General features: G+C 37.3%; 1 protein-coding gene across 3 annotated transcripts in view; it reads right to left on the bottom strand.

Moving 5' to 3' along the window:
- Positions 1–24,823, bottom strand: part of LOC129060972 (carbonic anhydrase 1) — a 52,666-nt gene that overhangs the window by 5,741 nt on the left and 22,102 nt on the right. The window contains exons 2-5 of one of the 3 annotated variants that reach the window (XM_054561545.2): positions 21,925–22,007; positions 7,579–7,639; positions 4,208–4,405; positions 2,902–3,020 (exon numbers count right to left, since the gene is read on the bottom strand). In XM_054561545.2, the coding sequence (XP_054417520.2) occupies positions 2,902–3,020; positions 4,208–4,405; positions 7,579–7,615 (354 nt within the window). In that variant the 5' untranslated portion in view covers positions 7,616–7,639; positions 21,925–22,007. Of the gene's footprint in view, positions 1–2,901; positions 3,021–4,207; positions 4,406–7,578; positions 7,640–9,854; positions 9,989–21,924; positions 22,008–24,823 lie in introns of those variants that run through there. The other 2 variants (XM_054561546.2, XM_054561544.2) reach the window with 2 other exon arrangements.

Here is a 24,823-nt window from a genome sequence, read left to right as displayed (position 1 = left end):
TTAGTGCCCTTTCCAAACACCTCTCAAATAAATATCTCCAGCTTAATGTCTCTGCAAACTCTAGATTTGTACATCCAAGTATGTATATACGTATTCTTGATTTATTCTTGATATATCTACATGGATGTCTAATAGATATTTCAGACTTAATCTGGCCAAAATAGAACTCTAGATTTTCTTCTTGCCATACCTGCTTAATTTTACCTTCTTAGGATAAGGTTTTTAAATTGCTCAATCAATAAGTACAACAATTATCATTCATTTCTTACTTTCCCCACCTATTAACATTCACATCTTACAGATTATACTTCGTCACATGTTCACAACTTTGAGCCTTTGCATTAGCTTCTAACTTTCTCTGGAATTTCCTTCCCCATGATCTTCAAATGGCAGACTTTTGTCTTGAATTAGGGTTGAACTCAAATGCCACTCCTTAATTCTTTTCTGATCATCCAATATAAAGTAACCACCACAAATAAAAACAGTTCTATCCATATCACTTATTTAATCTCTCTCCTTCCTGTTCTCCTTCCTCCCTTCCTCCCTCCCTCCCTTCCTTCCTCCCTCCTTCCCTTTCTTCCTCCCTCACTTCCTTCCTCCCTCCCTCCCTTCTTTCCTGCCTTCCTGCCTCTGAAATTTTTATTTTCCCTATCAAATGCAAGTTCTGATAGCAAGTACTTTTTAAAAACAGTATCTCCCGCCTGTAATTCCAGCACTGTGGGAGGCCGAGGCGGGCAGATTATGAGGTCAGGAGTTTGAGATCAGCCTGACCAACGTGGTGAAACTCCATCTCTACTAAAAATACAAAATTAGCCGGGTGTGGTGGCACATGCCTGTAATCTCAGCTACTCAGGAGGCCGAGGTAGGAGAATCACTTGAACCTGAGAAGAGGAGGTTGCAGTGAGCCGAGATCGTGCCTCTGGACTCCAGCCTGGGCAAGAGAGCAAGACTCTTTCTCAAAAATAAATAAATAAATAACAACAAAAAATAAATAAAGACGGTATCTGGCATATTGCAGGTGTTCAATGAATATCTGATGAATGAAAAAAGAATGATTAAGACAGTATATTAAGAGGGATCACTTATTGCAATTTCCTCTGACCATGCCAGTGTAGATTCTGTCCCTTCTTGTAATTAATTATTCTTACATCTGTATTCCCATGCTTCTTTGTGAATAGTCATACTGCCATTTACTGCTATATTTAATCACAATAATTTATGCCTATACTTCCCTGCTTGAAAAGCGTTTGCTTGTGTCTCTATGGAAATGTTAAGTAACATTATTCAGCACATGCAACATGAAAGGTGCTGGTCTAAGTGTGCTCTGTATGGGTTGACTCTTTTCATGCTGTCAACAATTATTAAGATAGATACTAATGCTATATTATCTAGATTCTCTATATAGGAATATTGGAGTGTAGAGTGATTTGTTCGAAGTTGTACAGCTAGTAAGTGGTCGAGCTTTGATTCAAACCCTGGCAGTCAGCTGGGTACTTGCATTCTTAAGCAACAGGCTGCACTGCCACTCAAACCTATTGTCTTATAGGTATCCCAAGAGGGTTTATTGAACTGAATTTAATCATATGCTAAACTTTGTGGCTGTCTCTCATATCTAGCATGGATTATATTGATTTTTCTCAATTTAGATGAGAGAGTCACTAATTTAATTTTCTTGGATACTACCAACAATCCTTCCAAAAAGATAATACTAATTTAGGCTCTTAGTCCATTTCATTTTAATCTGCATTCAATTTTATGGAGGGGAAAACCCAATTAACAGATTTCTGTGCATTGAAAGGTGTTAGTCATGCTTTACAACACAAGGTAAAGCAAGTTTTATTTGTATACAATCTGCTGATATTCTATCATAATAAAAGATACACATACTTTGTAACGTAGCAGTCTTCCCTGTAAAAATCTATCCTACATAATTACTTTCACTAGTGCACAAGATATATGTACCGATATATTCACTGAAGCATTTTTAAATAAAAGCAAAAGAAACCAATATAACAAAAATCATATGTTGTGATTGTTCATCAATAGAAGGCAGTTAAATAAATTCTGATGCATTCACCCAAATGAAATACTATGGTGACAGTAAAAAAGGTGGAATTCAATCTTCTGATTTTTAAAAATTGTCATGATAATTGAGTAAATAGAAAAAAAGCAGATTGCAAAATTATATATATTATAGAATTCATCTGATGAAAATAAAACTAAAAAGTCAACCTGCATATATGGGTACACATGTATTATATAATTCATACATCTAAAGTAAAGAGCAAAATTTCTCCCATTTTAATCTCCCAGACCCTCTGTTGACAGTTTGGTGTACATGTCTCCATTTTTCTTTGGATATACTGATAATAATGTCCTGAAATAAATCACAAGCTTCCATGTGAGAGCAAGTTAAGAGCCAGGGAAGCTCAGACCCTCATCTAGGTGTATGCTGTTCGGTGACCATTGCTATGACCATTGCTCTTAGTAGAGTCTCATTGAATTGTCCTGGCTTGGCCACAACGATACTGCTGGTGTATCCAAACTTGAACATTTAAATAAAGAGGAAATGGTGGTGTGTTCCATTTGGGGTTACAGCTTTAAAGGAGAGCAGTGCCACCCTTTGAAGCTAGCTTTGATATCAAGGTAACAGTTTTTGAGGCATTCTCAGGGAAAGGTGAATCTTGGGCTCAGTAGTTTAGCTGCCTCTTTCCACATGAAAATTTTCCCTCTCTTGCCAAACATTATGTGTCTGTGCTTGATTTTAATGGAACCTGGGAGTTCCTTACTGGAATACCCATTCCTTTGGAGTCATTATGATGTTGTCTTAGAAGAGAAGGGAGAAGCTGCTTCTGGGAGTACTCTCAGGGTAATTATCTCTCACTTACTAAATTACATTACCTCGGCAGAATATTTGACTCCATCCACTGTATGTTCTGAACCATGCTCATTTGTACTGCCCCAGTGAAAATGGAACTGAAAAAGCCTATAGCTGTCGGAGAGAGGTCCACCTTTCAGCACTGGAAGAAAAGGGAACCGATTGTTAGCCTGATGCTCCACAAACTCTAGCTTATCTTTGCATTTAATATAAACTAACACTAAATTGTGTTGAGTAGAAGTGAAAACAAACATTAGTGCCTAGACTTTCATCTTGTTTTCCCCCACATCCATGAGGATGACAGTCATATGTATGGTGCACCCTTGACTGTGGCATTGATGAGATATTCCATGAATTATACACATTTCCCAGCACACGAGCTACAATTTTACCTGTTTCTAACTCCTAGAAAGCATATTGCCATGTGAGTGAATTACATCATTACAGGGCTGTCCTTGAATCTCCTTTAATTTGCAAGTTTATTCCTTCATTCTTTCAACAAAGACAGTATGCATCAAAAATCTTTAGTAGTTTATTTTGAGTAATGAACCATTCATCACCTACTATGTAACTGGTGAAGACACAACAGTATATCTTGACAGCTTTGTTGAGAATCCCTGCCCAGGGACCAAGAGAGAGTACCAGTGGGGCAGTGGGGCACTTATAAAACTTTGTTTGGAGAGACTATCCAATGATAATATTAGTTAAATGCACATAATACCAGACCTAATCTAATATTAATAATGGACATAGCCCCAAGGTGCCTAAAATATAGGCCTCAGAAACTAGTAAAAATATTTAGCATTTTAAATCTGTAGAACTCTTTTATGGAATTGTCATTTAATAAAATATTCAATAAAACTTCATGAAAAGCTAACTCTGTAGCAAAATTTGTTCCAGATTCTGGAGTATAAGGATAATTCAGTTACTGCTTTGTTTTTCTTTTCTACTGTGCTCATTCATACTCATCCCAATTAGAAAATATTTTTCTTTTTAGTTGTTCTATTTGTAATGACTGGTTCACAAGACCTTTCTGGATAAATGCTGTTTATTCAGAGACAGTGAAGTGAGCATACAGATACTGGAATGACGAGAAGAGACGTGATGGTGACTTTGAAAAGAAAGACTGAAAATAGAGAGCTGGGAGTTCCAAAAATTTTCTTTACCACCTGGGAGTTTTCCAGAAGTCCAAGATGCCTCAGTAGATTACAGAATGCTGCACACAAGCACAAAAGACTTAGAATGGGTGTCATATTTTTCGAGTACTGTTTTTTAAATTTCCCCAGTAGACTGTAAGAAAAAAAATATCAGAAGGGTCCTTCAGCTCACCTGATCGGTTATCGTTGTCCTCAAAATTTACATGGAAGGAATGTCCCACATTGATAATTTCTTTGGCTGTGGCTGGGTTGTAGGAGACACTAATAGGTTTCAGAGAGGTGTCATGTTTGGCTTCACTGGTTTTAATGTCAACAGGGGACTGGTTATTTCCATTGGCAATGGGATACAGCTTGCTCCATTGTTCAGGACCTACCAGGACAAACACGTGTAAAATCAATGCTTTATCAAATGCTTGATTCCAAGTTTTAGGAGTATAGTTACCTGTTTCCTTATTAGATTAGGGTTTATTTAAGTGTATTAAATGATATTCTCTTAAGATTAATAGAAATTCTGTGTTTGAAAATGTCCCGTTTCTTTCTTTCTTACTCTCTCTCTTTTTCTCTTTCTTTCTTTTGCTTTCTTTCTTTCTTTCTTTTCTTTCTTTCTTTCTCTCTCTCTCTTTCTTTCATTCTTTCTTTCTTTCTTTCTCTCTCTCTCTTTCTTTTTTTTTTTTTGACAGAGCCTTGCTCTGTCACCCAGGCTGGAGTGCAGTGATGCGCTCTCGGCTCACTGCAACCTCCGCCTCCCAAGCTCAAGCGATTCTCATGCCTCAGTTTTCCAAGTAGCTGGGATTACAGGCACATGCCACCATGCCTGGCCATTTTTTTTTGTATTTTTAGTAGAAATGGGATTTCATTAAGTTTTCCAGGCTTGTCTTGAATTCCTGACTTCAAGTGATCCACCTGCCTCGGTCTCCCAAAGTGCTGGGATTACAAGCATGAGCCACTGCACCAGGCCCCTTTTCTATGTTGTACTATAAAATAGTGTATTTGTCAATACTACTAATATAGATGTATACTTATAGTCTATAGAATCAGACCATACATATTTTATTATTAGCAATAGATTTCTAATACAAGCTTACCTCATTTTGTTGCACTTCACTTTATTGTGCTTTGCAGATATTGCATTTTTTACAAACTGAAGATTTGTAGCAACCTTGCATCAAGCAAGCTTATTAGGGGCATATTTTCAACAGCATGTGTTTATTTCATGTCTCTGTGTCACATTTTGTAATTCTCACAATATTTTAAACTTTTTAATTGTTCATACATCTATCATGGAGATCTTTGATGTTACTATTATAATAGTGTTGTGGCACCATAAACCATGTCCAAGTAAGATGATGAACTTAATCTGTAAATGTTGTGTGTGTTTTAACTACTTTACTGAATGGCTATTCCCCATCTATCTCCCTCTCTATAAGTCTCCCTATTCCCTGAGACAAGAATATGGAAATTAATCTGTTTAATAACCCTACAAAGACCTGTAAGTAAGTACTCCAGTGAGAGGAAGAGTCACATGTTTCTCACTTTAAATCAAAAGCTAGAAATGATTAAGCTCAGTGAGGAAGGCATGTCAAGAGTTGAGACACGCCAAAAACTAGACCTCTTGTGCCAGTTAGCCAAGTCATGAATGCAAAAGAAAAGTTCTTGGAGAAAATTAAAGGTGCTACACCAGTGCACACACAAATGATAAGAAAGCAAAGCAGCATTATTGCTGATATAGAGAAAGTTTGAGTAGTTTGGATAGAAGATCAAACCAACAACCACATTCCCTTAAGCCAAATCCTAATCAGAGCAAGGCTATAGCTCTCTTTAATTCTGTGAAGACTGAGAAAGGCAAAGAAGCTGCAGAAGAAAAGTTAGAAGCTAGTGGAGGTTGGTTCATGAGATTTAAAGAAAAATGCCATCTCCATAACATGAAAGTGTGAGGTGATGTGGCAAGTGCTGATACAGAAGCCACAGACAGTTATACAGAAGATCTAGCTAAGATAACCAATGAAGGTGACTACACTAAACAACAGGTTTTCAGAGTAGAAAAAACAGCCTTCTTTTGGAAAAAGATAGCATCTAGGACTTTCATAGCTAGAGAGGAGAAGTCAATGCATGGTTTCAAAATTTTTAAAAACAGCCTGACTCTTTTGTTAGGGTCAAATGCAGCTGTTGACTTTAAGTTGAAGCCAACACTCATTTAACATTCTGAAAATCCTAGGACCCTTAAGAATTATGCTCAATCTACTCTGCCTGTGCTCTATAAAAGGAACAACAAAGCCTGAATGACAGCACATCTGTTTACAGCCTGGTTTACTGACTATTTTCAAGTCCACTGTTGAGCTCTACTCCTCAGTAAAAGAAGATTCCTTTCAAAATATCACTGCTCATTGACAAAGCACGTGGTCACCCAGGAGCTCTGATGGAGATGTACAAGGAGATTGATGTTATGTGCATGCCTGCTAACACAGCATCTATTCTGCAGTCTATGGATCAAGGAGTAATTTCAACTTTCAAATCTTATTTAAGAATATACTTTGTAAGGCTGTAGTTGCCATAGATAATAATTTTTTTTTATGATGGATCTGAGTAAAGGAAATGGAAGTTGTCTGGAAAGGATTCACCATTCTGCATGAACATTTGTAATTCATGGGAGAAGGTCAAGTTATCAACACTAACAGGAGTTTGGAAGAAGTTGATTCCAAAGACATGGATAACTTTGAGCCTTCCCAACCTTCAGCAACCACTATCCTGATCAGTCAGCAGTCATCCACATTGAGGCAAGACCCTCCACCATCAAAAAGATTAATACTTGGCTGAGTGCAGTGGCTCATGCCTGTAATCCCAGCACATTGGGAGGCCAAGGAGGGCAGATCATGAAGTCAGGAGATTGAGAGCATCCTGGCTAACATGGTGGAACCCCATCTCTACTAAAAATACAAAAAAATTAGCTAGGCGTGGTGGTGGGCACCTGTAGTCCCAGCTACTCTGGAGGCTGAGGCAGGAGAATCACTTGAACCTGGGAGGCAGAGGTTGCAGTGAGCCTAGATCATGCCATTGCACTCTAGCCTGGGCGACAGAGCAAGACTCTGTGTCAAAGAAAAAAAATTAATACTTCTGAAGGCTGAGATGATCACTAGCATACTTCAGCAATAAAGTATTTTTAATTAGAGTATGTAGATTTTTTAAACATGCTATTGCACACTTAATAGACAACAGCATAGTGTAAACATAACCTGTAAATGCCCTGGGAAACTCCAAATTTTATGTGACTTGCTTTCTTGTGATATTTGCTTAATGATAGAGGTCTGCAATTGCAACTTCAGTATCTCTGAGGTATGCCTGTATATACATATCAAACATGTTTTGTAGTCAGCCGTGCCCCAAAAGACAATGCTAAGAATACGTGCAAAGATAGTATAATTATTTAAGGCAGACAGTTCAACAATTAACCTATGGCTGTACAATTACTTTAAATGCTTAATATCTCTTCTGTTGGAAATGGGAACAAGCTATCATTTTGATCTATATAAACAGGAGAACTCTTACCATTTTTGTCATCATATCCCCAGTCTGGACTTGCCATTATCTTCTACTGAGTTTTCTTTTCCTGAAAACAAAAATAATACCTGGAATAATTAACTGCAACTGTGCATGCAGGAGATGCCTTAAATCCATGCTTGGGCATTTTTATAGAAACTTATTTGCTTTTAATAGGCCATTATTTCATCATCTCTGCTTATCAGGAAGTACACATATCTAAAAAAAGGTGTTGTAAAAAATTCTACAAGGGCTATGTTAGTTTCAATTGCTTAATTTTCTTATATTGTAAAAGAGAATTATCAAATCCTAGATTTTATAAAGCCAAGTCCTGTTTCACTCATGTTAGCAGAAGATATGGCTTAATATTATAATATGTAATTCTTTAGATTTTCTAAACGAAAAATATTTTGTACACTCAAGATTTCCAACTCTACCTTTGTTAGTTACTTAAGCAGTATAAGCAAAAGTAATTTATCAGGAGAATAATTTGTGTGTTTACAGGCTGATCTGAACTAGTATCTTAATGTTAATTTAAAATCAGATAATTAAATTACTAATCATTTGTAATATATGTTATTTATAATGGCACATTTTATAGATATGCAGGGTAAGAATAAAGTCCATTTTGGAGTAATATTGGAATTCATAAATGGAGAAGATTTTATTAATATTAAAGTTAAATATAACACAATATTTATTTTATAAATCAAATAGGTCTACTAGAATAAAAGTCTTATTTTTAAATAGCTCTATATAATTTATAAACCCCTTTCTTATTATTTTATTTCACATCACACGTACATACAAATGCTATATAGTAAGAATTAGCATTTGTAATTGAGAAATGTTGAGGTACTTTGCCACAACTGGCAACAAGCCAAGAAGCCAAGACTTCAGCCTCCTAATCCAGTTCCCTTCTTCACTATACCTCCACCAAATGCCACACTAATTCCCCTCCTATGCTCACGATACTCTTAAGTCCAAGTTAAGCCTGGACCAAGATGAGAACTGATGCCAACTGAATGATGAGAAGGTACACAGGACTTTTCAGGAAGGCAAAGAAAACTGATTAGGATGTGCCAGACTCTGGCCAGTTCTACATGTTCAAAGCTCTAAACATGCTCAAAGAAAAGAAAACCAGAAAAATAAGCTTCCATAGTGATGCTTTTTTCATGCCATGACAGTATTCCTCCTTTCACACGGTAAGGATTGTCTGAGCTGCTGCAACCCCTGAAAGAAGAGAGGGATCACGAGCAATTTTCACCAAGGCTGACTGGAGACACGTTGTTTGCTCCTTTGCAGTTAGTGATGGTTCATTATCTCATATGCAGAGTGGGCTGTGGTCATGAACATCCACAGAGTGGGAAGAGGCTCAAGCTCCCATTCTATGGCTTTAGTAAGCATAAGAAGGTATTGTTTAAAAGGGAATTCCTTTTTTTTTCAAAGTACTGTTTATTGAAGGCCCAATAGGGATCAACTGCTGTGCTAAAAACTTTATGTGCATTAATTTATTTAATTCTTATTGTACCAAAATTGGGCATTAAAATCTGTGTTTTAGGCTGAGGTGGGAGGATCTCTTGAGCCTAGGAGGTCCAGACCAGCTTGGGCAACATAGTGACACTCTGTTTCTGAAAAAAGAAAAAAAATTGAGTTTTACATTAAAAAAAAATTGAGGCTTAGAGAGGTGAAGACACCTCAGGGTTACAAAACTTGCAAGTGGCTGCTTATATCCCATAAGCCTAGGGTTTAAACCTAGATCTGTGTAATTCCAAAGCTAATACATTTGCTTAGCCTTCCACTGTCAACAATTGTCCACTGACCTCCAGTTGATTCTATTTTCTGGAGGATTGGATTAGGTGATGTAGCTTGGTTTGGCTCAAGATGACCAAGAGTCAGCTTCGTCCTTGGGCTTTCTTCACTCCAGAAGCTCATGGAATGACAGGAGCAGGCTACCCCCTGCCAGGTAATTTACCTCCTAATATTGTATACTTTGTAAAAAGTAACTTTAGCTTGAACTACTCTATTAATCAACAGATTTGAAAAACAGCAACCCCCTTTCATTACACAATTATGCGATGATTCGTCACATAAATGCTTTAACATCCATATGGAATGGGAATTTATTTAAAGTTTTAGGTGCAGAATGACACTGGACCCTCACTATTATCACCTTTTATTTTATTGTGTACCCAGGGTGTGTTATTGTACTGGCAGAAAATTATTTAGAGAAAGGATATAAAGTTTAATGAGCCTTTATAAGTCCAAACACCCTTCCCATTTACCTTTATCCTTCTTTTTCTGCTTACAAATTTTGCTTCTCTCAGCTGAATCTATGCCAAATTCAAGATGTTTAGTTTTGTATTCACTTCACTTTCACCAACAGCCTCCTCCCAGTATACTTTTCCAGAATGATCTTTGGGTTACTTTTGCCTACCAAGAAGGAGTTTAATCTACACAGACTCTGCTCTTCTAAACTAAAAGTGTATATATATATATATACTTTTAAATTTTATATATAACTCTTAAATTTAGATATATAATATAATTATATATTATATATAGTATATAATTATATATTATATATAGTATATAATTATATATTATATATAGTATATAATTATATATTATATAGTAGATAATTATATATTATATATAGTAGATAATTATATATTATATATAGTATATAATATAATTTGAATTTATACATATATAATATATATATTAGATTATTACATTTATTTATTAACACCAATTAATTTCACCTAAAGATTTTTTAGTAACCTAAAATGTTTTTCAAAAAAGCATTTCTTCAGTGTTTTTAAGTATATATTTAAGTCAGTTTTAAATTGTATTTGAGAGCCTTAGTATTTCTTATTTTAGCTTTTGTTCTTCTAGTTCCTTTGATACTTTTCATCTAATTTTTATTTTAATATTTAAAAATTAAAAACATGAACTCTTCTGGAAGCAAATAAATTATGTTGAGTTTCAAATTTAAATTTGTACTTAGAAAATAACTCTGGTATAAAAGGAACAAAAAGTGAAAAAGAGTGCCATCCGTGCCTAGTTACGGAGGAGATCTGCTAAATGCCACTGAAAGGAAAAATCCACACCTTGGCAGGACCAAATTCCAAAAAGCCATAGCTGCTCTACAATGCTTAGAGTTCCACAACGATAAGTGGCTTTCCTGGGATTCATATTTTCCCTAAAATGAGGAATTATATATTGTGAAAATAAGTGTCATTGTTGACTACTAAATTTGGCCTGACTCTCACATTGCCTCCTAAATTCCCTGCCCCTCCAGAAATGGTATCATTTGGGGTGGCAAGATAAATCTTATTTCCAGTGGAGAAGTGGGTCATGGAAAATGGTGATGTTAGCCTAGACATTTCTGCATTGAGACAACTAGAAATTCTGATTAATCAACTGAAGTGGCAGGATGGGTTATCTGGATTTCACAGCTATCGTTTTCTCTCAGTTGTGCTTTCTCATCACCTGTAACAAAGCTGTGTTGGTAGCTTTATTCCTTCCAGGGTTTGTATTTGTCTCCATCCATACCGAGCTTGTTCCCATTTTAGGACCTTTGTGCTTGCTGTGCTGCTGTCCAGATTGCTCTGTACCCAGACCTTTGTATAGCCTCAAATATCTCCTGCTTAGAAATGACTTTCCTGAACTCCAAATTCACATGTCCTCCTTTTCCCAGTCACTCCATGATAGCATTCTGTCTTATTTCTTTCATAGCATTTGTCACATCTTGTTTGTATTGTGAAATTAATTTACTTGCTTAATGTCTATAACGATCTCTAAAATGGCGTCTCTATGATATGATAAAGCCTTGATCATTTTCTTCACCACCATGTTCTCTTCACCTATAATATGCCTGGAAAACAGTGGCGCTCAATAGACACTTATAGAGAGAATAATTAAATGGTCATTTTTAATTTAAACTATTGTATATTTTTAAAGATGTAGAAGAACAGAATGTTATCAGGGACTATGCTTACCCAAGTGCACTGGTCTGAACTCAGGTTGTGTGGTACATTGATATTTGGGCATGTGAATGAGATTTGCTATACTCATGTTTGTTTTTGGATTAAGGAAAAAGCCTTTCCCCTCTCAGTTCTATTAATGGGAGGAATGAAGTGACCCGTCTGTGTCTGTCAGTCATTACTGGGAGAATGAGAACACTGATCTTTGTAAGTGTCAAGTTTATGACACTTTGTAAGTGTCAAAATCTAACTCTTCAAATATAGTTTGAAATTTGACATATAAATTTCAAAAATCCATCACTTTTATGGCTTTTATTGCTGTAACTAAAGAAAAGTTTCAACCTTTTATTTCCTGTCTTGGAATATTTTATTTTTAACACAGTTGTTAAATCTGCTAATAGGTGTTTTTTATTAACAACCAAGTCAACTCTTTATATGTAATCATTTTAATACACAGCATAGAGGCATTCACAATGTCCTACAATTTCATGCTTTTGAAAATATTAAATTTTAAGTATATCTCATTGACTGTCATGCTTATTGAAATTACCAGCTAGAAAGACACACTGTATATTCAGAGAATGTCTAGTGAACTTTTATGTTAATAATTAGGAATCTCTTCTACTGCATGAATGGATAACTTGGGCAGGTTAATAGTACTATCCCTGTATTTATTTTTAAAATTGAGAATATACTATTTGTATCTTATCTTCTATAACTATTTGGGAAATTAATGAGTCTTGTAGAACAGATGATGACACTATTAAGTAACATTTTTCACCTAAAAAGAAAATAACATTCATTAATGATTAATAAAGCATAAAATTCTGCCAGGCATGGTGGCTCATGCCTGTAATCCCAGCACCTTGGGAAACTGAGACAGGTGGATCACCTGAGGTCAGGAGTTTGAGACCAGCCTGGCCAACATCATGAAATCCCGTCTCTACTAAAATACAAAAAATTAGCCAGGTATGGTGGCAGGCACCTGTAATCCCAGCTACTCAGGAGGCTGAGGCAGGAGAATCGCTTGAACCCGGGAGCCAGAGGTTGCAGTGAGCCGAGACTGCACCGCTGCACTCCAGCCTGGGCAACAAGAGTGAAACTCCGTCTCAAAATAAATAAATAAATAAATAAATAATAAAATTCTGCACAAATATAAATGATCGACATAAGCCTCAAAAAAAAAAAAAGAGTTTGATTTTAACTCTCAGGCAAATAGATGATGATATAAAACAAAATAGTTCAAATATTGCATGTGGCCTGAAATTCAAACACTTGCTACATAGATACATGTTTGCTGTAGATTAAACTAAATCTTATATGTAAATATGAAAAGAGATAAGTTCTCAAGTGTAAATATTAAGGGAGGTGAAAGTCAGTTCTATTATTTACCTTGTAGTAACATCCTTCATGTATCTGTTTGGGGGTTCTAGCTACCTAAAATCATTTTAAGATTAAAAAAATGTCTTATTACTCCTGAAATCAGCTCTTAAATCCTTTTATCAAAGACTAGATTTCTAAAATACATTTGTAATGACATGTCTTTTCTTAATCCAGTGGTTCCCAGTGTACGGTTTGTAAATCACCTGCTTCAGAGTCACCTGAAGTGATATTAAAACACAATGTGTGTGTCTCAACCAATCCTTTATTTTTGTGAATGGCCTTGGCCAGTTTAGATGATCAACAAATAAGCTCTTTTAGTAAGTATTGGTAGCTTTGTTAGAGGTATCTGGGAGTTAGATGGCTCCATCCTCACAATCTAATTACCAAGAGGTGTATTTCAGTGAAAGCAAGTCTTCAACAATCGAATTTCCCAAGTGTACATGTGTTATAAGCAAACAGCCAGAAAATAGTCATATGTCTTGCCTGTAATTTCAGGCGGGCTGGCTGCAAGTGAGGATCACCAACCAGCACCTTGCATGAAAAGCTCACTCCAAACAGACGTCAATGACATCAAGACCTCTTTTGGGTCAGGCAGCTGAGTTCAGTGGGGCTTAGACCTCACATAGTCCATCAATGACATTTTAGTGCTGGGCTTCTCCACTCCTATGTCTTGTTCATACAAGACATTTTCTGGGTCCAGAAAATTTTTCCTTCGCAGTTACTACTCTTGATACCTCTAATTGTACAAAATTCTTTCTAACACCTTTTATAGTAAATAACAAAACTTTAGGTGTTGATTTCACTACAAATAGCTAAGTAGCCACCTCTGAAGAGGGCAGGTCCTGATTAGGACACTATCAAGCATTCCTATTAGGCATTAGATTATATGAACACAAGTTATTTATACTGAAGTGATGTATAATTATAACACTACTGAATCAAAATCTCTGCATGCAAGACCTGGGAATCTATGTTTTTAACAAACATTTCCAGGTAATATATTAAAAACATATTTGTCGACTTTCACAAACATTTTTAAAAATCCTAAATGCTGTTTTCTTGACATGCTTTCTCCTTTAGGAAGAATACTGAATTAATATTCACTTCAACAGCCACTTCAAAAACTACTCACTGTTTTTCTAAATTAGATTTCCCCCATAAGATTTCTTGAATTTTTAATGCTTTTACTAGTACCTAACCCCAGTGAATAAATTTTTTTTTCATTCATTTTTTGTGATACCCTTTTAACTATTAAGTCAGTATGCTAAATACAGGGTGGTGACTTGCTCTGCAGTAGTTTTTAAATCAAATGCTCAAGTCAGAGCCATGATTAAGTAAAGACAGATACAATAACTAAATGCCTTCTAGTAATGGAAATACCAATTGTTGCCTGCAGGAGATTGTCATTTTAATTTACTCTTATCTGATCTTTGTCTTAGTAGATCTACCAAAGAAAAGTGGCAAGTGCACTATTTGAACTAATGATTTTCAGAACGACTCATTACTCAAGGGCAGGGTTCACAGAAAAAGTACATTACAGAGGTCCTCTTTACTGATCTTAAAAGAGCAAACAAAGACATAGAATGAGGATGAAGTAGTATCTACAATGTTCCTTTAGTCTCTAGACTGTCTTTTGCTTCAGAGTTATTTTTAAGAATTAGCATTAACGGTAAAATTTTTTAAATCTGTCTAACCCAATTTCTTTGAGTAATGCTGTTTCTTTGTGATAAACCTGGGTTAATAAGTATAAAATACCTAAAAATATTTTCTAAATGAGGATTAATGATTAATTGCACATAGCAGATGCACAGTAAAAGATGGCTTTTATTTTTTACTGAGTGTGCTACTACTAATAGAAAACTGTGTGGGCTGTGGTTGAAACTTAAATGCAGCCAGGTGTTAAGGAGGACACATGGCTATGTCTGAGCTTCCAAGGATTTGATGATGTACATTAGCTGCTCAGCCTTGAAATCAAGGGACATAATCTGACCCCCTCACCCTGGAGTTTTTCTAATAAGTGGGGAAGGAATAAACGGAATGATTACAAGTGCTTTCTGATTTTTAAAAAATCTTTTTATTTTTAGCTTCTACACTAAGGACACAACAGGTGCTTTTAAAGAAAGAAATATAAATAGTTTCTTTTAGAATAGCCCAATAGAATGAGACCATTTTACTCCAGTACTTTTTTTAATCACATGATCTTAATTTATAATTTTAAGAAATTCAGAGGCTGAGAAAAACAAATATCAGTATTTCCATTTCAAAAGGAAGAAAGAGGCTTTCACAGATGAGAAAATTAAGCCACTTGTCCAAAGTCAGATGAAACTGTTAAAAGTGGAATGTCAAGTCTTTAAACTCTGGGTCAAGAATTCTTCCCACTATGATAAATTATAAAATCAAACTAACAATAACTTTTTTTCATTACTTTTTACTTTATTATCACAAAAGGGTTTAGTCACATGGGAAGCTATTACCTCAAAACAGTCGTTGTAGTTTCCCTAAAACAGACCCCATAACTTTGGCTTGATTTTGTCCATGGGTGCTGGTGATGGGGTATGGACCATCTTTGGAGAGAATGCATGCTGCATGCTGTGGTTTTTGCATCTCCACAGCTAGTCTGCCCAGCCCACGAAGCTATCACATGCATCCCTACTGAGGCTCTTTCAGGGCCTACCATTTCCACATTTCTGTGGAGAGACCAAGCTACTTGTGATTTATGCTTCCTGATTCCAATGTAGCTGGTGAATGCATATTCTATATTTCCACAAAAATCTACTTTATTTCTTCCAGTCCTAAGTGTAAAGGATCAGCCTACAGGATGGAACAAAATAGGTCCTCCTCCCTTCTATTTCTAGAATAGGAAGGAGAAAAAGGCAAAATTATTTATTAGGGTCTTCACAGAAAAATTTCAGAAAAGAATCCTGTCCTCTTAGCTAAAGGCAAAATAGCAAGGTTTGAATGAAAGTCCTTCCTGATCCTGTTTCCTTTATGCAAAAGGTTACTTGGGCAATTAATTTAGCTGGTCAAGGCCATGTCTTATTCTGAATTTCCTGTTTTACTTTCTAAAAAATTTTTTTTCAAGTTGCTCCAGGCAAATGAGAGTTACCTAAACATATACAATAAGCAGATTTCTAAGATGGGTTTAGCTCTAAGTAAGTGAAGAATTTTCAGGCCTCTTAAAGATCTTTGATATCGAGTAACTCTTCTGTCCTCAGTGACTCCCACAGAAGGAGTGCAGGGCAGCTTCTCCTGTGGTTTCTTAGGGCTCTTTTAGCTTCTGGAATCAGAAAACTCTGGAGAGGCTGCTTAGGCAACAGTTTTCAAGTGTGACTTGAAAGGCTCTGCATTTCAAAACCCCAGGGTTATGAGTGAAGAGGTGTTGAATGAAAGGCTCTTAATTGCATCACCTTGCACCTAGTTTATCTGTCCCTGTGATGGAGTTCCTTAATATGCAACACTTGGACATTGCAGTAGTCCTAATTCTTTTAAGACTGTCCCAGACTCTGCCTTTAACTAGTTGGTAAAGTTCCACATAGCCTTTGTGCAACTGCCTGAGGGTTGCAAAATGAGGGGATGACATGTTGGCAAGTGCCTCAGTTTTCCGTCATCACCCAGGAGGCAGCCAGAACCAGTCTGGTGAGAAAGAACTCCAGGAAAAACACCTCCCCAGGTTCATGTCAATAATGCTTTTAAAATGGAGATCCGCAGATTCCAGAGGAGTTCTTATGGGCCTTATAGGCTAAGAACCAAGCTCAGTTAAAATGAAGCTTATGAATGTGGACTTCTTAGAACAAATAGGGCTGATTTCATGCAGTGATTCGATCTGGGGAAGAAGAATTCTTGGCAATGTTCTCAATTCCTCCTATTGGTAATTCCTAGCTTGCTAGCCAGGGTTCACGTTTGATGTTCTTACAGTGCGATCTTTTGTCACTCCTATCTCAGGCTCCAAGAGTCCTCATACAGTCCCCTGCAGAGTTGGACAGCATTTTACTGCGTGGTTGCTTGCAGCTGGCAACAGCTGTTACTACACTTTTTTATCCACATTTATTTTTGTGTGTTAAGATTGTGTTTCTAGTCCTCCCCCAACTTCTGATAATACACACTTGACAAATTGTTTGCTGGTGAACATGATATTCTTAGTAAAGCCCAGTGACTTCTTCCAAGGGAGCATTGACTGTTTATGTAGTGGTTTTATGTAGCCACTTCTGGGTATGGCACTCACTGTGCCATTTATTTTGGTTAATGTTTTTAAAAGGCTCATTTTAACTTTAAAATCAGAGGTGGCAAATGAAACTTTGCTTAAGGATTCATGTCCCTAAAGTGTAATGTTGGAGTGGCAAGGAAAAAAGGAATCATCTTTTAGCAGCAGCTAGGTATAATGAAGTTTGCAGAAAAGAAAAATAGAGTGTATTTTATTAGATCCAACATTGACAGCACTGCTCTAGCATGATGGACATGCCTTCTGTATGAGATGAGTATGACATCCACTCAAAAAACAGCCCAGTGGGGAGAGAAATGCCAGCAATAATAGATGTGACCTTTTAGTGCCTTGGCCATTGGCATCACCTGAGGGTAATCCTAGATCACCCATTTTTACATTTGGATGTAGCTGAGACTGACAGGGCAGGTGTCCTGCCTAAAGCAACTGATTTACTGATTTACGAGCAGCTTTCAGTCTCCTTCCTACTTGCCTCTTGCAAAGTGAACTTGAAAATCCAGTTCTTTTCACTACCTCTGTGGAAAACCTAGAGGCAAGCACAGGATTGATTCTTTGTTACTTGTAAGGCTGCTGTTGAAGTAATGCAAAGGTCGATGATTAAATGACATACCATAAAGATTTTTAGTATTGTTATTAAACCCAGTAGAATTAAAATGCAGCTACTGATGAAAGACTTGAACTGCAGTGTCTAGATGAAGCTGATTCGAGCACAACTTAATCCCCTCATCATAATATGAACAAGGAACAAAACAAATGGTACCATGGCAGTTGGGCACTGTCTCAGGCACCACAACTTCTGGTCGTTGAAATTAGCTATGGGTTGATTTTGTAACTCATAGTTGCATATTACCATTAATGTCACCAATCTGTCTCCTTAAACACCAGGTCTGCACCCAAATCATTCAACCTAACCTCAAGGGGTGGATGGAGACAGTGTGTTTTGAACTCAATGATCCATGGCTTCTTAGGGTGTAAAATTTGGGCTAGACAGCACTGAGTGTGGGAGGGGAGAGAATCACATTTGGCCCCGCTACATGTTAAAAGTGGCACTTGCAGAATCCTGGCTCCCTCTCTCTACATCCTCAGCAGGAAAAGTGCTAAAACCATTTGAGGGGGCATACCTTAGTAACATCCTGAATAGATATGTGTGAGCCTGTCTTTTCTGGAAGCTAGATTTAGGTTAGCTTGAATGTCCAACCAACACCCGTATGCCTGCTTTCCATTCTGTCCTGTGCCATCTGGAGCAACTCAGCTCTCTGGACCTTAGCCCCAGTTTTCCAATCTAGACTGTGACCTTGCCTGTGACCTGTGGTTGGTCTTATTTCACAGCCACTGACTGCTGCCTGTGTCAGGATGCATGCCCCTGCTCTGCCCATCCCCTTCCTGCCAGCTCAGCCCCCAGCTCCATTTTTTTTTTTTTGAGACATAATCTCACTCTGTTGCCCAGGCTGGAGTGCAGTGGTGTGATCTCAGCTCACTGCAACCTCTGCCTCCCAGATTCAAGCGATTCTTGTGCCTCAGCCCGCAGGTAGCTGGGACTACAGGCATGTGCCACCATGCTTGGCTAATTTTTGTATTTTTAATAGAGACGGGGTTTTGCCAAGTTAGACAGACTGGTCACAAACTCAGCCTAGCTTCTAATCCAGGACCTCTTACACCATCCTATTCCATGATCTAATGCTGACCGCTTGTTGAGTTCAGGCTCAAGTGACTGCTTAGACCAGAGGCTGAGAGTTTAGGCCTGAGAAGAATACTGCTGAAGGACCCACGTCCCAGAGGGGAGAGTACAGGCTGCTTTGAGCCAGAAACAAAGGGCACTGTGTGCTCTCCAGTGGTCAAAAATTTGAGGAGAAATATCTGGCTTAAGTGGGAGAAAAGTGAAAGCAAGAAGAACATGAGCCAGTAATCTTGTGCTACACTAATAACTAACATGAGGCTATAAACTTGCAACTCAGCTCACTTGGGCAGCATTTGCATCTTGAGTTTCTCACACATTGTGAAAAATCACTCAGGGATATTTTTATTTATGATCTTAATTTAATTTTGTTGGACGGGTACTGTGTTCATGTGGTTTCAAATTCAAAGGTATAAAAGGGTACAAAGTAAAAAACAATCTTCTCCCATTTTCTGTCCCAGTGAAAACTAAAGTTATCAATTTATTTCATACATTTAAAGAGATATTTGATGCATATACACGGGTATAACTGCATGTATTATTTTGCTCTTTTGAAAAAAATACAAATAATACATACTGTATATGCTTGTTTTGTCCCTTACTTTTTCCCCTTAATACATTAGAATTTGGCCCTATTACTACACAAAGAGTAATTTTATTTCTTTTTGTTTTACATGTTTTGTTTTACTTTTTTTCCTTAACTCATTATCTTGGAATTTGGCCATTATGCAAAGAGTATTTTTTTATTTGGCTTTGCAATGTTCTTTTTATGGATTGCCGTTGTTTATTTAGCCATTCCTCAATCAACGGGCATTTAGGTTATTTCTCATTGTTATAAACAAAGTTGAAATGAATGGTACATTTCCTTTTATATGGAGAGGACTTGCCCTGGATACAGGAAAAGGGGCCTAGTAATATGAATACCTTATAAATAAATACACAGATTTTTGTTCTTCTCAATGACTTCTCACTGCTTAGATTCTAATAACTATCCTGACAGGGAGGGAAAGGTAATACATACTTTTTTTTTCTTTTCTTTTTTTGAGACAGAGTCTTACTCTGTCAACCAGGCTGGAGTGCAGTGACTTGGATCTCAGCTCACTGCAACCTCTGCCTCCTGGGTTCAAGAGATCCTCCCAGCTCAGCCTCCCAAGTAGCTGGGATTACAGGCCCGTGCCACCACATCCAGCTAATTTTTTTTTTTTTTTTTTGTATTTTTAGTAGGGATGGGGTTTCACCATGTTGACCAGGCTGGTCTCAAACTCCTGACCTAAAGTGATCCGCCCACCTTGGCCTCCCAAAGTGCTGGGATTATAGGTGCGAGCTACTGTGCCTGGCCCATTTTTCTTTCTTTTTTTCTTTTTTTTTTTTTAACATAAGGAAAAACATATCTAGAGAGAGACAAAGTAACAGCTTTCTTTAAAGGGAAAGTTGAATGGAAGGAAATTCATCTCTTAGATACACCCCAGAGTACCACTTTTTAACAGAGAAGTCCATTCTTCCTTCCAGAAAAAGTGCTAAGACAAAATCTTGTTGGGATGATCTGTTTTTAGAGTGCTTTAAAAAATATCTGATTCCTCATACATATACAAAGTAAAGGAAAACAAACAGCTCATAGAACAAGGATGACTTTTACATGATTGATAGCAGATTCAAGATGGAGTCACCAGTGGAAGTCACTGAGACAACAGAGAAGAGAGATCTTTCATGGTGGCGAACCAGCTTCTGATTGAAAGGTGTGTGTGGTGGTGGGGAGGCAGGAGCAGTCTCATTGTCCTTATAAATAGCTCTCCAGGACAACTTTTGTGTTTGATATAAAGAGAGAAAACAAGTTTGTGAGCACAGTCTTAAAACCAAGGGAGCATACCTTAGTTACATCCTGGAATAGATATGTATGGACCTGTCTTTTCTGGAAGCTAGATTTAGGTTAGCTTGAATGTCCAACCTGTACCTGTATGCCTGCTTTCCATTCTGTCCTGTGCCGTCTGGAGCAACTCAGCTCTCTGGACCTTAGCCCCAGTTTTCCAATCTAGACTGTGACCTTGCCTTTGACCTGTGGTTGGTCTTATTTCACAGCCACTGACTGCTGCCTGTGTCAGGATGCATGTCCCTGCTCTGCCCACCCCCTTCCTGCCAGCTCAACCCAGCTTCTACTCCAGGACCCTCTTATCTCACCCTTTTTCATGGCCTGATACTGACCACTAGTTGAGTGCAGGGTCAAGTGACTGCTTGAACCAGAGGTTGAGAGAAATGCAGCCAATCAGAGCACTGAGATCACTGACTGCTGTGCGAGAAAAACTGTAGCTGCAAAGGAAGAAATGGTATACATGAACACTGAGAAACATCACCCCAAAATTGTTTTTCTCTAACTGAGGTATGAAGGTGAATATACAAAGAAAGAAACTTTAAAGCTCAGTGAGAAAGCAACTAAATGTACCTGTGCACTTATTTTTTCATTTAAAAATTAAAAACAAATTTTTAAAAGACAGGGTCTTGCTCTGTCACCCAGGCTGGGTGCAGATCACTGCAGCATCCAGGTCCTGGGCTCTAGCGATCCTCCCGCCTCAGCCTCCCAAGCAGCTGGGACTACAGGTGCATGCCACTATGTCTAGTTCCTTTTTTTTTTTTTTTACTTTCAGTAGAGACAGAGTCTTGCTATGTTGCTCAGGCTGGTCTTGAACTCGTGGGCTCCAGGAATCCTCTTGTCTTGGCCTCTCAAAGTAGGGGCATTATAGGCATGAGCCACTGTGCTTGGCCCAGATTTAAATTTTTACTTTAAAAAGTATATATTTTTTATTTTAAAAAAGTGATTAAGTGTATTTTATTTATTTTGTTTTAATGTAACTTGAAGCTAAACTTACTGTGTGAACCAAGCCATTTTGATCAGTGATAAATGGCAGGTCTAGTTTTTTTTTCTTCTTCTTCTTGAAAGATCAAGAACCTCAGCCTGCCATGACTTTCTTGGCTTCCTTTACTAGCATTTAATCCTTCTAGTATTTGACATAATTCCCATGAAAACGTGCGGACTGAATATAATGTCCTTCATTTCACAAATGAGTAGATTTAAGTTGAAATATTTTGTCACTTGCCAGAAGTCAGGGTGGCAGTGTTGATATTTGATCCTACTTTTTGTGCCTCCAGCCCAAGAGTTTTTTCCATGACAATCAGGAACCTTGAAATTAAAAACACATTGAATGTTGTCATATGTTGGTAAGAATAAAATACCAAAAAGTAAATGCCTTCTACACACAGCTTTTCTCAGGTACTCACTCTAACCTTCTATTTGTGCAATTGGAAGCAAATATATCAGCCTCACTGAGCTTCAATTTTCTTGTTTGTGAGGTAGAAATAATAATAACAACCTTAAACAGTTGTGAGGATAAGTAAATAGTATATATAAAGTGTCTCATGAAAAGATAGCACTCAGTGAATGGCAACTTTCCTATAATGATAATAATAATTATTATTGTATAGGAGATCAGGTAGGTGAAAATGTTTTATAAATTGCAAATTAATAAATGCAAGGTACTCTTATTATAATTGTTTTCTTACATTTAAAAATATTTATTCACTATTTTTAAAATACGTTTTAATGGTTGGATCCATTTAGTGTATTCACTTTAGTGCTATTCTAAGCCATTATTTTAGGAAATTAAAAATTTAGAGTTAGTTTAAGTGAAGTGAATACGAGTGCTTCTGAAAAGTGCTTTCCTTTTTTTTCATTTCTCTTAATCTTAAAACTAAATGTCTTTCTGCAAGAAGAAATAACTTGAGACTTCTGTTGGGATCAAGTATGATTAATAGCCTGAAATCAGGAATAAAGCTGCTTTATGGAAGAGTAAGAAAATAAGGTGCAGATAAATCTCCTAAATTACTCTTTGTGTACTAGAGGAAAACAAAATAAAATTTCCTCAACCCTTAAAAACTTTGTGAGCTCTAAAACCATTCACAAACATAATTTATTATTACAGAATCCCAGTTGCACACCTGAAAACCCTGGGGCCACATGTGTTTCAGAATTCAGAATTTCTCAGATTTTTGGAAAGCAATACAATGCAAACACTATATATGAATTCCCTTATCAGGGTCTGGGGGAGTACCCTGTAATTGAACATGTTACTATTTTTGGAGCAAAAGTATGAATAGTCATAGTACAGGGAATAAATAAAGACTATAAATAGCTTCGTGTCAGGTCAGGTTAGGCCCACAGATGAGTTCAGGTCACATCAGGTCATGTGTTTTCAGGAACAGTTTTGGTTTTCAGAAATTTTTGGATTTCAGAGCTGGAGATAAGAGACAGTGGAGCTGTATTTTTTTTTCTTTTATTATTATTATTATTATACTTTAGGTTTTATGGTACATGTGCGCAATGTGCAGGTAAGTTACATATGTATACATGTGCCATGCTGGTGTGCTGCACCCATTAACTCGTCATCTAGCATTAGGTATATCTCCCAATGCTATCCCTCCCCCCTCCCCCCACCCCACAACAGTCCCCGAAGTGTGATGTTCCCCTTCCTGTGTCCATGTGTTCTCATTGTTCAATTCCCACCTATGAGTGAGAATATGCGGTGTTTGGTTTTTTGTTCTTGCGATAGTTTACTGAGAATGATGATTTCCAATTTCATCCATGTCCCTACAAAGGACATGAACTCATCATTTTTTATGGCTGCATAGTATTCCATGGTGTATATGTGCCACATTTTCTTAATCCAGTCTATCATTGTTGGACATTTGGGTTGGTTCCAAGTCTTTGCTATTGTGAATAATGCCGCAATAAACATACGTGTGCATGTGTCTTTATAGCAGCATGATTTATAGTCCTTTGGGTATATACCCAGTAATGGGATGGCTGGGTCGAATGGAATTTCTAGCTCTAGATCCCTGAGGAATCGCCACACTGACTTCCACAAGGGTTGAACTAGTTTACAGTCCCACCAACAGTGTAAAAGTGTTCCTATTTCTCCACATCCTCTCCAGCACCTGTTGTTTCCTGACTTTTTAATGATTGCCATTCTAACTGGTGTGAGATGGTATCTCATTCTAAGCCAAAAGAACAAAGGTGGAGGCATCACACTACCTGACTTCAAACTATACTACAAGGCTACAGTAACCAAAACAGCATGGTACTGGTACCAAAACAGAGATATAGATCAAAGGAACAGAACAGAGCCGTCAGAAATAATGCCACATATCTACAAGTATCTGATCTTTGACAAACCTGACAAAAACAAGAAATGGTGAAAGGATTCCCTATTTAATAAATGGTGCTGGGAAAACTGGCTAGCCATATGTAGAAAGCCGAAACAGGATCCCTTCCTTACACCTTATACAAAAATCAATTCAAGATGGATTAGAGACTTAAATGTCAGACCTAAAACCATAAAAACCCTAGAAGAAAACCTAGGCATTACCATTCAGGACATAGGCATGGGCAAGGACTTCATGTCTAAAACACCAAAAGCAATGGCAACAAAAGCCAAAATTGACAAATGGGATCTAATTAAACTCAAGAGCTTCTGCACAGCAAAAGAAACTACCATCAGAGTGAACAGGCAACCTACAAAATGGGAGAAAGTTTTTGCAACCTACTCATCTGACAAAGGGCTAATATCCAGAATCTACAATGAACTCCAACAAATTTGCAAGAAAAAAACAAACAACCCCATCAAAAAGTGGGCGAAGGACATGAACAGACACTTCTCAAAAGAAGACATTTATGCAGCCAAAAAACACATGAAAAAATGCTCACCATCACTGGCCATCAGAGAAATGCAAATCAAAACCACAAGGAGCTGTATTTTTATCCCCACTGTGGAGCGGGTCAACACAAAGGTAACGTGTCTGGTAGGAAGATCATCAGATCTGGACTCAAGTAGGCCTGAACACCTGATCTACATTTTAATCCTCGGATTTATTGTGGAAATTATTTCACCTCTATAAGCCTCTGTTTCCTTATCTGAAAATGGGGAAAAGAATCCTATCTTG

The sequence above is a fragment of the Pongo abelii genome, chromosome 7 (assembly GCF_028885655.2).
Source record: "Pongo abelii isolate AG06213 chromosome 7, NHGRI_mPonAbe1-v2.0_pri, whole genome shotgun sequence".
Lineage (NCBI taxonomy): Eukaryota > Metazoa > Chordata > Mammalia > Primates > Hominidae > Pongo > Pongo abelii.
The sequence above is the reverse complement of the archived record's forward strand: the minus strand, read 5'-3'. Positions and strand labels throughout refer to the sequence as shown.